The sequence below is a fragment of the Felis catus genome, chromosome D1 (genome assembly GCF_018350175.1).
Source record: "Felis catus isolate Fca126 chromosome D1, F.catus_Fca126_mat1.0, whole genome shotgun sequence".
NCBI lineage: Eukaryota > Metazoa > Chordata > Mammalia > Carnivora > Felidae > Felis > Felis catus.
In genome coordinates, this window is record NC_058377.1 from 110,500,928 (window position 1) to 110,516,895 (window position 15,968).

The window sequence follows — 15,968 nt, forward strand, 5'->3', positions numbered from 1 at the left end:
TGCCCCCGGCACCTTCCCCTCGCGCTGAAGTGGTTTCAAGTGACTCCCAGGGCGTCTGGCCGGCCATCTCGGGTCGTGAGTTCGAGCCCCACGTTCCTTAGGCACCGAGCCTACTTAAAAAAAAAAAGTGAATCCCAGACAGCAGGCCACTCTGTAAGGACTTCAGTGCAACAAAATAATTTTTAAAGCCGAAATCGATGACTTTCTTCTGCAGAGCGAACTCCTGGGCCTTCGCCTCCTTCCCTGCTTCACGCTGGCCGTGTCCTCCGGGCCTGTCCCCAACTGTCTCTCCCACTCTCCCCTTCTGTCGTCCACATTCGCCAGCTTCCCTCTGTCCGGGGGGGGGGGGGGGGGGGGGGAGGGGGGGGGCTCCGTGGTCCCTCCTCCCTCTGCCTGGATCTCCCAGTTCCCAGATTTTTCATGAAAACTTCCCTCTGGCCATGCCCGTCCTTAGCCTACATTTGGATTGTTTCCCTATTGAAGTGAAAAGCCATTAAGGGATCCAGGCGGGGGCGGGAGGCGGGGATGGGGGGTGGGGGGAAGGGATCTGGGTTGTATTTTTTATGTCTGATTCTTAATTTTTTAAAGGTTTTTCTTTAAGTTTATTTATTTATTTATTTGAGAGAGATAGCAAGCAGGGGAGAGGCAGAGAGAGAGAGAGAGAGAGAGAATCCCTACCAGACCCCGCCCTGTCAGCGCAGAGCCCCACGTGGGGCTCAAACTCACACACTGTGAGATCATGACCTGAGCTGAAGTCAACAGTCTGATGCTGAACCGACTGAGCCACCCAGGCGCTCCTGGGTTGTATTTTTTTTTTTTTTAATTTTTTTAACGTTTTTTTATTTTTGAGACAGTGAGAGACAGAGCATGAACTGAACGGGGGAGGGTCAGAGAGAGGGAGACACAGAACCTGAAACAGGCTCCAGGCTCTGAGCTGTCAGCACAGAGCCCGACGCGGGACTCGAACTCACGGACCGCGAGATCATGACCTGAGCCGAAGTCGGCCGCTCAACCGACTGAGCCACCCAGGCGCCCCCCTGGGTTGTATTTTTAAACCATCGCTCTGGCCGCTTTGGAGCAGAGTTGGGGGGGGGGCGGGGCGTCAGGGGCGCGAAGACCGTAGTCTGAGTTAATTAAATGAGATGATAGCTACCACTCGACTGTCTGGTATGCAGTAAGTGCTCAAAAAATATTAGCTGTTATTATCCGTCCCTGTGCCGCACGGACACTGGTCCGATTTTGAAGCCGAGAGAGGTTTGGTAGATATAAAAATTGTGGCTGAGCGGGGACACGGATGGCTTGCTCAGCGGCCCCCGCCGGCTGCTTCTGGGCTGGAGGCACAAGGGTCTGTGCGCGAGGTTGCTGCACTCTCCCTGAACTCCTGGCTTCCTTCTGGGGGTGGGGGGAGACCGTCACAGGCACACACGACAGAATTGCACCGAGAACAGCGTCCCACAGTACGACACCCCGGTCTGGGAGCATGCGGGGGCGAGAGTTCGTCCGTGTGGGGTCACCAGGAAGGCATCCGGTGCAGGGAGAGCTAGGCTGGCGGGATCCCCGGCCCTGGGGAAGCTGGGGGCGCTGCGAGCGGCCGGGACCAGCACCCAGGGTGAGGGAGGGAGGGGTGGCCGCCAGGGGGAGCCCTTGGACCTCGCTGGCTTGGGCACGCAGGGGTGCCTCCAGAGGAAATGGGCCAGCTGCCTGCCTTGGGCGCCCCAGCTGCCTGTGCTTCCCCAGGGAATCCTGTCCTGCCACTTGCTTGGAGGGTGGTCTTGGGCAAAGCCACTTGGCCCTCCCACACCTTGGTCTCCTCACTGGAGGGAGGAGAGACCCCACGGGGCCAAACCCCGAATCTGATTTTCACTGCACCCCGGCCTTCATTCGGACTCTCAAACAGGGACCCTGCTCCTTCGTGTCAGTGCTGCTCCGGGCACCGAACCAGCCACAGCCCCTGCCACCAAAGAGCCAGGAAGAGAGTCTCTGAGTCCCCTCTGCCAGGCAGCCTTCTCTGCCCTTCCGGGGGGGGGGGGGGCGGGTCAGGGGCCTCCTCTGTGTGTCTACCTCTTGCCTCCTTGCGTTCCTCACTCTCACGCACCACACTCTGAGCTCCCGTGGGCAGGGCAGGTGAATTCATCCCTGAATCTCCAGTTGGTTGGCAAACAGTGGGTGCTCAATAAATACCTGATTGAGGTATTTATCAGATATTTATGGGTCTTTCGAGCAGGCCAGGAATGGCTGCCTGGCTCACTGCAGTCTGGTGGCCTCCAAGGCGGGGGGCTAGCGTGGGACCCAAACCCGTGGCCCCCCCAGATTTGGACGGTCTCCGCCTCCCGTGAGCTGTCTTGAGACGGCTCTTTCCCTCATTCTCTGCTCGGCCGGGACCCCCCAGAAGGGTTTGCCTTGGTCTGGAGTGCCAGGCAGAGCAGCTGGGCCTTTATCTTGGGAAGGCACATCGGCAGGGAAAGGTGTGGTCACGTTTGTGTGTTGAGGGACCCCTGGCTGCAGGATGGACGACGGCTGGAGCGGGGCGGGCAGTTGGTGAGGGGACCCAGGCAAGGCAGCGGCCGCAGGGGCCCGTTCGAAAGGATACATGGGCAAGTCGGTAGAGCACGTGACTCCCGATCTCGGGGTTGTATGTTCAAGCCCCACGTTGGGTGTGGAGATCACTTAAAAATAAGATCTTAGGGGCACCTGGGTGGCTCAGTCGGTCGAGCGTCCGACTTCAGCTCAGGTCACGATCTCGCGGTCTGTGAGTTCGAGCCCTGCGTCGGGCTCTGTGCTGACAGCTCGGGGCCTGGAGCCTGCTTGGGATTCTGTGTCTCCCTCTCTTTCTGCCCCTCCCCCGCCCACACTTTGTCTTTCTTTCTCTCTCTCAAAAATAAATAAACATTTAAAAAAATGTTTTTTTAAATGGTCTCTTCTTTAGGGTTCAGAGCACTTAGAAGCAAGCATTGACTCCCCTCCCCCGATAGAGCCAGGCCCCACAGCCCTGGGTCCACAACTGATTATTCTATGTCTCCCCATTTCACAGATGGAGGAGCTGAGTTCCAGAATATTCCACACTTGCTCCAAGCCACACAGTTAGGAGCTGCACGCTTGGTCTGGGAACACAGCTTTACTGCTCTCACCGTCTTGGGCAGGTAGGCCGAGAAAGGCCCGAGGCCACCCTCGACCTGGGCAGGTGAGTCGCTGGGTCACACCCTGAATCTGGCCCTCGGTGTGCGAGTATGCCTCCCCCTCCTCCGTGCCTCGGTGGCCCCACCTTTAGAATGGGGATCGCGCTGCTTCTCTTGGGGTTGAGCTGGGGGATAAATGGGTTAGCGCGTTAGACACGAGGGCAGCGGCTGGCCCGACGGGCGCTTAGTGTTGGCTCTGAGGGCTGTGCGGGACAGGGGAGCCCAGGGACGTCCTCCTGCTCAGGGGAGAGGGCCCCGGGAGCGCTGAGGCCTGGGGGTCGAGCAGGTGCAGGCCGACCCGGCCACACTGTGGAGCTCACGTGTGTTTTACGTGAGGCTCTAAGCTTACGCCACGGAACGGTTCAGAAAAGGGCGTCTGTGAAAAAGGCTCTGTCTCCACGGGGTGCCAGAGATGGGCTGGGGCTCCCCCCACCGAGTGCGGGGCAGGGTCGGGCATCAGAGCGAAGCAGCACAGACACAGCAGACCCCCGGGCCCGATGGTGCAGTCGACGTTGACGAACACGAGTCCCGTCATGTGCGTCCCAGCAAGGCCCCCCACCCCCCGCCCCCGCCCCCCGCGGGCGCAGCGGTGGACGGGCCACGACGTACACAAACGGGGAGGCACAGGTCTGAATGGAAAGCAGTCGTTGCTTTAATTCTGGTCAGGATCCCCACCGGGGCCCTGCCAGGCCTGCCCGTGGCGGGGCCACCGCCCGCTCCGTTGACATGATTGTTTACAAAAATAAATATGAACAAAGCAACTCTCGAGGGCTCGTGGAGTCAATCCGACAGCAAGTAGATATGCTTAAGCGTCCGGCACTCGTCCTAATTGCACCAAAAGAATCTGGAAGCACTTGATTTGGTCTCGGAGGCAAGACGGAAGGAGGGGCGGGCTCCGCCTCCCGGGCCCCTCACATCTCGGAGTCCGCGTACATCCCGTTGATCAGATAGTCCACCTGCGTGTACTCCTTCTTCCTGTAGCTCTCGTAGGCTTGCAGGCCCAGCAGAACCAAGACTACGATGAAGAGGGTCACCCCGAGCAAGAGCACCGCCAGCAGGAAACTTTTGTTCACCAGAGCCTGGGGAAGGGGCCGGGTGGTGACCACCAGGTACGGGCCCTGCGTGCTAAGCGGGCACGGGGCCGAGGCTGGCACCTGGGAGCCCCCCGAGCTCCCGGGTGTCGGGGCGGTGGACGCGGTACCAGGCGGGGTTTCGGGCCGCACCTGCTCCGGCGTCCGGGGCGTGTCTGGGCCCGCAGCTCCCCGGGTAGACGGCGCGGGGCCTGGCCGCGTCGTGGGGGCCGTGGCCTCCACCTTGGGGGTGGGGGCGGAGTCAGGGGCCGGTGCCGGCGGCGTGCTGGCAGCCGGCTCCCGGGCCTGGGCCTCGGTGGCGGTCACTGCGGTGGTGGACACGGGAGCCGCGGATGGGCGGGTGGGCTCTGGGGTTGTGTCGGCGAGGGTGGGCGTGGGCCCACTTGTCGTGCCAGCCCCGGGCCGGGCCGTCGACGTCCGGACGGTGGGGCCTCGTGTGGACACGTCAAGCGCTCGGGGACTCGTGGGGGGCGCGGGGCTGGCTACGGGGGGGCCGCGCGTGCCTGTCGGGGCGCTGGCACTTGCTGTGGGGCCAGCTGTGGTCCGAGCAACGGTGGCCGACGTCGCGGGCGCCGTCGTTCTCGGCGGCGGGCTGACACTCGGGGCCGGCGCGGGGGCTGCGCCGGGAGCGGTCGCGGAGGACGGGGTCCGCCGTGTCGACGCCGCCGAGGCTGGTGAGGGTCCCCCGGAGGCTGCCGGGCCAGCTGTGTCTGTCCTGAATGTGCTCCCTGCTGTGACTGCAGGAGAGCTGGGGTCGGCCCCCAGAGTCCCTGTGGTCAGTGTGACGGGAGGCGTCAGCACGGTCATCGTTCCAGACGTGTCATTAAGGACTCTTACAGCTGCCGTCACCGAAGCATTCTTGGCTGAAGTAGCTGTCTGGCTAGAGACTAGGTGCCCTTAAAGTCAGAAAAGGGAGAAAAAGATACAGTCACTTTCCATCCTGGGCAGGTGGATTATTCAGGGAGCATCTTTTTTTTTTTTTTTTTTAATTTTTTAAAAATGTTTTTATTTCTTTTTGAGACAGAGAGAGACAGAGCATGAGCAGGGGAGGGGCAGAGAGAGAGGGAGACACAGAATGCGAAGCAGGCTCCAGGCTCCGAGCTGTCAGCACAGAGCCCCATGCGGGGCTCGAACTCACGAACTGCGAGATCATGACCTGAGCTGAAGTCGGACGCTCAACCAACTGAGCACCCCCAGGCGCCCCATCAGGGAGCGTCTTAATTTCTGGCCCACTGGCCTGGCCGGTGGGGACTGACCCCACAGTCCAGCGAGAATAAAGGAGGGGACGTGGGAGCACGTTCCCCTCCCATCTCCTCCCGCACACATCGAGCCTGCCGCCCACCGGAGAGGCGCTCGCCACTCTGACGTGAAAACTCCCTTCCCTCTGAACCCTGAGCCCATCGAAGGCCTAAGAGCTTCCCTCTCTGATCCAATTCCCGAAACATCAGACAGAGTGAAAGTCTCACCTCAGAGGCGTGATTCACCATTAACAAAACGCATCAAACACACACCCAGGTTTACAAAGCAGACAAACCACGGCCCGGATGGTCACACCATGAAAGAATTCTTGGCTTTATGAAAGGATTTGCGGCAGGAATTCCTGGAGATGAACGGTGCCTCGCACGGAGCAGGAGTGTAATGAAATATTTGATGTATGAACAGACGAATTCCTCAGTGACAGGATCAGGTTTACAGGAGAAATTTTGCAGGGCCAAGCAAATGACCCTCTCAGGGCTCAGAGGTCAGGCCCCTGGGGGCTTTCCACTCAAGCTGGCCCCAGAGAAGCTTGGCCTGACGGCCCTCCCCGGCCTAGCACCTGGGTGGCCCTGGGGCTCCTGACTCGCTGGCCGAGGCTTGCACACGTCCCTTGGGCTCAGGGTGCTTTGGGACCACTGCAGGCCTGACTAGCAATCACACGGCTTTCTCACTTACGTAGATCCTGGGATGGCGCTTTGCTTTCAGATAAGGACAAGGAGGAAATCCAAACGAGCACAAGGGCTGTCCACATCTTGTGGGTGAGCCAGGAGCAAGGCTGGGCGGTCCCTGAGGTTCCCAGCTGGCCACTCCTCAGGCTGCTCACCATTCCCTGCTGCCGGGCTGAAGGATCTGTGGTCAAGAAAGAAGGCGTCTGGTCAGTAATGCACAGCCTCACCTGGGACACGGGGCATGGTTCTGTGCCTGCCATGGAGGGTTCTGGAAGGTCCGCAAACTGAGCCGAGTCTTCCCACCAGGGCCTGGCACCCAGGGAGCTTGAGATGCGTCTCAACCATGGTGGTCTAGTGATCTGCCCGGTGCCTGTATGTGACAGGCTCAAAGCACTCCTTGACCCAACTTCACTCTGTGTCTCAACCTCCCAAGTGCCCATTCTCCCACCCAGAGTTCCTGGTGTGAAACAGGAGTAGACAGAGGGTCAAGACCTGACCATGCTCACTGGGCCAAGGCCTGTCAATCACCAAGATTGGCCAAGATCACATATCAGGCCCAACACACTTCTGTGCACCCCACGATGGCTGACCACACCCTTCACATGGGAGATATCATTTAGCTAGCCAGCCAGCCATCACCCATTCGTCTATCTAACCATCATGTATCATTCATTCATCCATCTATTATCCACCCACCCATCCATCCATCAGTCTATCCGGCCAACATCCATCCACCTGTCTGTCCACCTACTACCACATCTGTCCATCCACCAATCAACCCATTCACCAGCCACTCCATCCATCCATCCATCCTCCATCTCTCCATCATCCATCCACTCATCCATTCATCCAATATTCTGAGTGCCTGCTCATGTGCCGAGCAGTGCGCTTAGAACAAAAAGATGAAAGCCGGACAACTCTTTCCTCCAGGGAGCCCGCCATACAGTAGGAGACACAGAAAAGAGGCCACTGCAAGCTACTGCAAGTAAAAAGCAGAGGTGTGATTCAGTGCTGGGAAGCAGGCAGGTGATGGCACATGGGAAGGCCTTGACATGTAAGTTGGAGGCTGGTCCTCTGTGTGGAGGCCCAGAGTTCTGCTGGGGGGAGGGGCGTGGCCAGGGAAGGCTTCTGGGAAAGGGACACGTGGGCCATGTTCTGAAAGATGGGTGGGATCCACGTGGTGGGGAAGGGGCAGGGGCAGGGGAGGTGAGTGGGAGCAGCAAGGCCAGAAGCCAAGAGACCTAGGATCAGCCCAGAGATTGGCAGGCTACCACCGGGCAGTTGGGATTTGCGGGGGAGCCCCTGCAGGCCTGAGGTTGGTCCCACGACTGAACACTCGATCTGGACACGGGGCAAACAGGACCCAGGCATGCTGGGAGCTGCAGGGAGGGCAATGAGCCTGGGGGTCCTGAGGGCACCTCCAAAATCAGTCCTGCCTGAAGACACCCAAGGCCTTTGGTCTTTCCACTAGCCCTCACCATGACGTTCTTGAGCCGCGACAGAACGTCCCGGAAGGCAGCCCTTGGGTCATGTGAAAATGCCCTGATCAACTCCTCACCCAGCACAGATGCTACTCACTGTGCTCCGTGGCCCCATAACCAGGCTGGCCCCTGGGGAGCGGGGCAGGCTCACTGTCCTCCCACTGGCCCTGAGTCACGGATGAATCCCCTTCAAGCGTCTCTATCCTGGCCCCGATTCGCTGCCACCCCACAGCTTCCAGAGAGATCCTTGTAACCCACAAAGGTGACCCTGCCTCCACTGCTTAAACCCCATAATATCCCCGGATAACCCCGAAGTTCACTACCATGGCCAAGGTGGCCTTCAAAGTCTGGCCCCGCCGCGTCTCCCCGATGGCCCCACCCGCACTGGACTTGTGAAATCCCTGCAGGTTGTGACCCAGCGCCGGCCATCAGTCTGCCCCAGCAAGCACTTCTAGCCTTGCCGGGGGCTACGCAACACGGCCCCTGTGCGCCACGAAGGGGTGCGTGGCCACAGGGTGGCTTTCGGCCTCCCGTGATCTGGGAGACTGTTGTGAAACCGCGCTGTGACTGGGAAAGTCTGTCGAGGACAAACTCTTCCGGAAGGCTGGCTCGTTCCTCGATGCTTCTCACCCTTTGCGAGAGTCCCCAGCTTTCTTCTAGCTTCAAGCTGCACCCTCCATCCAAAACTGTCCATAAGGGCTCCTGGTAGCTCCCAGGTTTAGAGGACTTAGCCCTACAAACCACAGATTTGCATCTGTTTTCTAGAATGCAAAAGGCATTCTTTGTTCTGACAGAAACAAGCGGGGGTAGGGTGGGGAGGGAAGCATCAGACGAAAATCACAACATCATGAGAGGCAAGAATTGCAACTGGAAGGTTTCGGGAACAAAGAACTCACACTCCCCCATGAGCTGAGGCCACGCAGCTGGGCTCTCGCTAAATAAATGTATTTAAATGGCTCTTTCTTTGGCCAGTTACGTCTACTGAATGCATCTGAAATCTCCCACTGCTGAGCCCAGCACGCTCCCTGTGTGAGGCCTGGGTCGGGGGTCTGCTGCGGTGGGGTGCTGTGACCGGGGCTTCCTGAATGTTCTGTTGTCCCCCTCGCTACCGATCTCTAGGGCAGGCTCGGCAAACTTTGTCAGTGAAGAGCCGGATGGCGAATGTTTTCGATTTTGTGGGCCACGCGGGCTCTGTCTCAGAGACTCAAGTCTGCTGCTGTAGCACAGCTGCCCCAGCTGTGGACCGTGAGTAAACGCCGGGCGCGGCCGCGTCCCGAGAAAACTTTATGCACAAAACCAGGCAGCCGGCGGACTTGGCCCGCGGGCCAAAGTCTGCCAACAACCCTACTCTAGCGTTTCAGTGAACTTCAGGGCTGATAATCCAGCTAAGGTAGGGAGGCACTGATCCGCTGTGCCGAAACAGAGTTCCTCCTTCTCTTTTGGTTCCTCACGCAGAACAGACTGGAAGGTCTTGTTCCCGGTCTGGGGACAGCCTCCAGGCGGCTCCTCCCAGGGCCCCTGCTGTGAGCGGGCTCCTCCTCCACCCCCAGCATCGGGGAGGGGCAGCACCCCCCCCCCAAAGAGGGGTTCCCCCAAGCATTTTGCTATTCTGACCCAAGGCCAAGAGAAAACCTCCTGTGGTATCTGGCATCTGGGTCACAAGAACAGGAGAGGGCCACAGAGGACCACGTGCTCCCGGACCCCCCTCGTGGGCTACCTCAGAAGGCGGGCCCTCTGACGGTGACGCACCTGCGCACGGGCCCCCCTCGGGGCTTCGCTGTCTTTCCCTTTGGCTCTCTTCCTCTTCCCACTCCGTGGTAAAGCCCTCTCGGGGCCCCCTCCGGGCTCGCCGTCCCGACACCAGGCAGGTGGCCCCGCGGGCAGGGCCGTGGACACTCACTAGAGGCAGCCGCTCAGGGCGTGCTCCCGGGCTGGGCCATCTTCCTCCGTGGAGGGCCGCGGGCTTGGCACCGTGCGCTCGCCGGCCGGGGTCTGGCTGTGCGGGGCGCGAGAGCAGCGAGGAGGCAGAGCCCCAGGCCATGGCATGCTCTGGGGCACGTGGGCGACATGGGCAGATGCCCCACTCTGTTAGCAGACGCATCTAGGGTTGGAAAAACAGTAAACACTCCTTAGGAGAAGCACAGGGGGAAAACCCAGGGAGGAAGGGGACACTGAAATAGCAGCGTTAAAGAGATCATTATACCGGGGAAATGACAGTGTGTGTCAAAACTTTCAATGTCAGGACTTTAAAAAAAAAAAAATTTTTTTTTTTAACATTTATTCATTTTTGAGAGACAGAGACAAAGCATGAATGGGGGAGGAGCAGAGAGAGAGGGAGACACAGAATCCGAAGCAGGCTCCGGGCTCGGAGCTGTCAGCACACAGCCTGATGTGGGGCTCAAACCCATGAACTATGAGATCATGGCCTGAGCCAAAGTCGGCCTCTTAACCGACTGAGCCCCCCAGGCGCTCTGATGCTATTTTTATTTAAAGAGACGTTTGTTAAGGGGTCTAGAGAGATTTACACTGGAACATGAATAAAGTGGTTATGCCAGGGGAATGAATTTCCTGGGGATTCTCATCTTCTACCGCATATATATGTCTTTTTTTTTTTTTTTTCTTAACACCAGCATGTATCGCTTTTGGAAAACATTTCTGAAAGGCTCCAACCAAAGGAACCAACGCCTGATTTTCTTCAAGTACTTTGAACTATCAGGCAGAAAGGCACAGAGTAATCCTACCGAATACAGTTCCACACACAGATTTTAATAATTTAGAGAAACTCCATGACTTACATATCAGGAACTACATCTTCCTAGGAGCCACCAAAACTTTAGAAGAATCAGGAGTACAGTGGTAATGCAAAGATATTAACAGCACAAATGGAAATCATCTCATTGATGAATAGTTAATATAGACTCAGGAGATTAAGAAACAGCTCATCACCTCCTAGAGTGGCAGATATTAGTAGGTGGTGACGCGTGAGGACCGCCACGGGCCCGCTCCCTAATACGAACGCTCCCAAGTGCACACACACAGCCACACGCACCCTCGTGTGTGCACACAGCCGCGTGCATACCCAGCCGCACACACCCACAGGCACACACGTGCACGCATGCTGCCACACGTGGATACGTGTACGATCACACGCACAGTTACAAACACAAAGGTGGGTGTATATATGGAACGTTTTTCTAAGGCCATGTCAGGAAACACGACAAGTTTCTCAGGAAACTTCTACTGGATACCATCAGCGCTTATTCACTCCCAGCCAGAGGGGCTGGTGATCACTCCCACAGAAATGGGAATTGGCCGCTGTAGTGGAGTCAAGAACAGGCCCTCGTTGGGTCGTGACTTCATCTCTCTGGAATGGTCCTGCCTCCACTTTCCAACAGCATATTCTCAATGTCACGATCTGTGTGTGGGGACCTGCACTAATCTTTATAAGGTGACTCACAATGGACACACCATTAACAAGATTTAAAATGCTAGTCTGTCCTGCAAAGGCTTCAGTAAGCCTTAAACGAGGGAAGGGCCAGTTATTCTTACGGTGCAGGGAGACTGGGTCGCCCAAGGTCTCAGACTACAATAGATGGAAAGGAAAGAGACCCCCGCGGCAATAAGAGAATAAACAAGAATGAAGTTATTATTAAGCGGAAGGCCTGAAGAGGGAAAGACAGGCGTTAGGCTGGTGCCGGGACTTCCTCTTTCTCAGCGATCAGCTCCCCGCAAGTGCTGCAGGGAAGGGGCAGCACCCCTTGAGAGAGGAAACACTCCCATTAGAAAGGCACCCCCAGGCTGTGGCCATAGGTGTCAATTTCCTGATCCTTTTCTGGTCCGTGATCTCGTGATGCCTCCCAATACGCCCTGTCTCTGAATTCTTGTGCTCCCAACCTTGGCTTGATTTTTTTTTTTTTTTAAACTCTTTTATGAAGCTGTTTATTATATGCTGAGTGCTGTGTACAAGTTACATGGACTCAGGCTCCAAACTGCTGAACTCCTTTTTCTGGCCTTAGTCAGGTTCCTAATATCTGACACAAGTAATCCTTAGGCTCAGTAAGGGACTGTACAGTGTTACCCCCACATTCCATCACTCGTGATATTTATCAGCAGCAACGTGACCTGGGCCCCCACTCCAAGCTGGAGAAGCTATATATACCAAGGAGCAGGAAATGCAGCAACAAATATAGGGCAAACTACAGATACCTAATCCTGACACATCACCTGGCTGAACTTTGGTCTCAGAACCCAAGGAACACAGGTTTGTGGTTTTGTGTATATAGACAGTGCCCTGTGGTCTAACGGATGTGTCTGCGTGGCAGATGGGAACCTGCAGAAGTGGATATCATCTTAACCACAATGCTTGCTTCCAGGTTTCTGTAAGCTTTGGTGTCACGGCTAAACGCTGGATCACAGGCTAATTTTTGTTGGCGGTGTGGGCTAATTTGACATTCCTTTGTCCGCTAGGCAAGTCCAGCATATAAGTGGGAGCCCATACTTTAAATACTTTCCTCACCGATTTTATTGAAATTTCAGAGATGCTTCCTCCAGGGGGTAAAAATAACTGCACGTTGGCATAGGCAGATTTCTAAGCACGATGTTTATGTCTTATCGCAAGCCATGTGGATGCTGAGCCCTCCTATCAGCCGGATAGTTGACGGCTCACAGGAAAGCAGCCACCAGGCTCACATGGGGGAGGCAGGCAGGCAAGCAGATGGAAATGCACAACCCCCTCCCAGGTAGAGGGCCTGGGTCACCTAAAAGGCCAACTCTTTCTTTGAGGGCAACACCTCCTGCGGCCCAGCCTTGCCCAGGGAAGACCTTTGAGTTCTCTGAACATACAGGAGTGTTCCAACTCTCCCATCCTCCGCTTCCAAACTCGAACTACCCGGGCCTCTTCTCCGATTTGGGATCCCCCCCCCCCCCCCCCCCCCCCCCCCCCCGCTCCCTGCAGCCCTCCTCCTCCCTCCAGCCTCTCGGACCCGCATCCGTGCCCATTCTGAGTCTCGGTCCCCAACGGGCTCCTTCCGTTCCTTCTTCTCTGCTATTCCTCACCTCCAGTCCTCTCGTCTTGCCCCTGTGCCCCCACTGATCTTTTCTCTGTCACCCTCCTGCCTCGCGTGCCCTGATTCAAGCCTCCTCCTGCCCCCACCTCCCTCTCCCAGGCGCAAGCCGGTCCAGGGAGCCGTGACAACAGCTCCCCGGACGGAGGCGCGGGCCCCTTACCCGGCGCGGCAGGCCTGCGGCGGCCGGGCGGCCGTCGGACGGCGGGGAAGTGCCCGCGGCCCGGCGTGGAGACGTGGCCGGCAGCGGAGCAGCGCCCGCGAGCCAGGACTGCTCCGGGCAGCAGCCCTAGCTCGGGCCCCGCCCGGACCGCCCCGGAACTGACGTCACTAGAGGCGGGCCCGGGAGGGCGGGGCAGTCTCGGCAGGAGCCCTGAGCGGCCGGGTGGTGCCAGGCGCAGCCGGAAGTGAGCCGGAAGCCAGGGGCGTGGCTGCTCGTAGACCCCGCCCACCGCGGGGCGGCTCGGGCTCCGCAGTGCTCGCAGCCGGAAGCGGCTGGAAGCGGCTATTTCGGACGGGTGGCCGGCGGAAGTGGTGGTGCTTACCCTCGGCTGCCCGGCCGTGGGTGCTGGGTCGGGGCAAGGGACGCTCGGACGTACCCCGACGACGCGCAGGGCCCCGAGCCCTAGGGATGACCCGCAGCTCTGCCCTCCTCCCTCATACTTGGTCCAGCCCCTGGTGATGGGCGCTGGGGGGGGGTCCAAATAGTAACGGAAGAGTGGGGATGGTGGCTACTGTGCTTTGAGCGCTTACAACGTGCCAAGCCCCTGGCTTGGTTCAGTGATTTACCTGCCAGTTCATTGATTTAAGTTTCCGACAAGCACTATTTTCCCATTTTACAGATGCAGAAACTGAGACTCACAAAATGTTTTGCAATTGTAAGACGCGGGATCACAATGGGGCAGAATGGAGTGTAAAGGAAAGTGAATAGGACTTGACCTCACTCGGAAGCAGTCTTTGCACGTTACTGGTTGTGGCTGAATCCCAATCTGTGTAACACTCTTTATCAGGTCCCCTCAAATCCAAAGAAAGCCTGTCTGTGAAGGATGATCTCAGTGAGAATAAACAAAAGGCTTTATTCTCAGGCTGTTTCGTAACCTGTCCTGGGGTCCTCGGTTAGGAAACTGAACCAGACGGGGAAAACTGAGGGCGTGCAAAATCAAACGCCTGCTTGAGCTCTGGGAGCACCTGAAATGTAGTTTCGAGCCTGCATCACTCCCATCTCCAATGCAACCTCCTAGCTTCAAGTTGTGTAGAGCTCACTCTGCAAAGACAAGTTTGCTGAGCGCCAGGCCAGTTGGGAGAGTTCGTGAGGACAAGATGCTTTTGCTTTGTGTTTGCTTTAATGTTCCCAACTAGCTCCGATCTAACGTGAGAAGTGCAGTATCTATGTTGACTTCACGAGAGAAAATATAGCCAAATCACCAACTGTATGTAGCTCTATGCCTGTCTTCCTCAAAAATCAACATCTGTGACTCTGTTTTAATTTCCTCTTCGGTAAAATCGGGACAATTTTTATTGCTAGGGCTGAAATTACAAAGATAAAGACACAAGCCTCCTTCTCAAGGAGCTTATAGTCTAGGGCAGTCTAGCTCTGTGTGCTTTTGTAAATAAAGCTTTATTGGTACACAGTTGTACATTTTTGTTATGTGTCCTCTCCCTGCTTTTGCACTGCTGGATAATTGCAACGGAAACCGTATAGCTCACAACACCTGAAATATTTACTGCCTAATCCTTTACAGAAAATATTTGTGAACCCCCAGTCTAAGGTATTACTGGGAAATGGTTTTCAGACAACAATGGGACTATCTTGACAAGATGGCCCAGAATACAGGGAAATTCGTTCTCTTATAGGAGAACCTAGCCCCTTTTCAGTGGATTGGGGTCACCTGGAACCTAGTGTCCATTGAGCACAGCTCTGGGAACTGTGCACCTGCTTCTGTGGAGTACTCTGGAGAGTAAAGCAGGGTCCGTGCACAGCTACTCAGGGCAGAGAAGGGCATACTTAAATCCTCAGTTTTTTGTTTTAGGGCACAGATCATCTCAGGTGCTTTCTATGCAGGAATAGCTAATAATACACTCAGAGCCCAGTCCTCCTAGTTGTTGAATGAATGTTACTGTTTGAATATAGTCCTGCTAGATTCCACCTGTAAAAGGCAGGGTGGCGTCACCCCGCCTGGCTTCAAATCCCATCTCCACTTTTTCACGGAGTGACAGCAAGCAAAAAGCTTAGACTCTCCGTGCCTCAGTTTTATCATTACTCATGGTAGTTCTGTTCAAGAAAGTCTCCATGAAGACCAACTTAGCAAATTCTGAACCATTACTCTTCAGGAAAAAAAAAAACCAAGGGCAATATTTCCCTTCACGCTCAACCCTTTGTTGTCATTATTAACCGAAGGGTTTTTTTTTTTTTACTCTCTAAATAGAAAATTAAGGAATTAAAATTTGAGAAATTCTAGAATACAAATGGATAATTGATGAGGATAGAAATATAATTATATATGCACTATTGGATTGATGTTCTTGACCTGTCACTTATAATGTTCAGAGATATTAATTTGTTTTTCAGTTATTTACCAAGGCTAACTGGAAAAAAACATCTTAAAGATTATGAAACGAGGCTTCAATGGATTTACACTGAGGTTTTTTTAAATTTTAATTTCTTAAAAAGTATGTTTTTAACTTGAACACATGTTTAGTTAGTTTAGTAGAATTATTCAAAAGGTTTTAGGGGCACCTGGGTGACTGAGTCGGTTAAGCATCCAACTTCGACTCAGGTCGTGATCTTGTGGTTCGTGAGTTTGAGCCCCGCGTCAGGCTCTGTGCTGACAGCTCAGAGCCTGGAGTGTGCTTTGGATTCTGTATCTCCCTCCCTCTCTGCCCCTCCTCCACTTGTGTTCTGTGTCTCAAAAATAATAAACATTAAAAACAAAAAAAGTAAGAGCATTATGCTAAGAGAAGCCAACTGGACAAAAAAGACTACCATTGAGAAAGGTCATCTAGAGGACGTGACCTCCGGTTGACCTGTGAGCTAGACCCCCGGGGAACTCAGCCTCTGCCCTCTGTCCTTGGAGCAACTTGTTCTGCGAGCATCCTGCAAGACACGCAAACATTTCCAATAAATTTTCACTTGATAAACGAGCGATGTCTTGCAACACGAGTAATATGTGATGCCGAACGTCACATGATTACACCTGAGCCAGTGGTTCTTGAAATTCACTTTGATATACGA

At 55.6% G+C, this 15,968-nt stretch overlaps 1 protein-coding gene across 3 annotated transcripts; it reads right to left on the reverse strand.

Annotated features, from left to right (window-relative positions):
• Positions 1–3,806: 3,806 nt before the first annotated feature.
• Positions 3,807–13,052, reverse strand: CD1H11orf24 (chromosome D1 C11orf24 homolog). Of its 3 annotated transcripts, none has more exons than XM_045039653.1 (4): positions 12,900–13,052; positions 9,574–9,774; positions 6,200–6,373; positions 3,807–5,163 (listed from the first exon to the last, which is right to left on the reverse strand). In XM_045039653.1, exons 3-4 carry the CDS (start codon positions 6,348–6,350, stop codon positions 4,088–4,090), a joined length of 1,227 nt encoding a protein of 408 aa, XP_044895588.1. In that variant the 5' UTR covers positions 6,351–6,373; positions 9,574–9,774; positions 12,900–13,052; the 3' UTR covers positions 3,807–4,087. The 3 variants fall into 3 exon arrangements, with proteins under 3 accessions (XP_044895588.1, XP_044895587.1, XP_044895589.1); XM_045039652.1 differs by having other exon boundaries at positions 9,423–9,774; XM_045039654.1 differs by lacking the exon at positions 9,574–9,774 and having other exon boundaries at positions 12,900–13,049.
• Positions 13,053–15,968: the final 2,916 nt, after the last annotated feature.

Excerpts from the sequence above, each read along its gene's own strand:
- CD1H11orf24 (XM_045039652.1), bottom strand. The coding sequence starts at position 9,774 with ATGCGTCTGCTAACAGAGTGGGGCATCTGCCCATGTCGCCCACGTGCC. Across the intron at positions 6,374-9,422 it reads CGAGGGGGGCCCGTGCGCAG|ATCCTTCAGCCCGGCAGCAG; the intron begins GTGCGTCACCGT and ends TCTTGACCACAG. Across the intron at positions 5,164-6,199 it reads AGCGCCATCCCAGGATCTAC|GGCACCTAGTCTCTAGCCAG; the intron begins GTAAGTGAGAAA and ends TCTGACTTTAAG.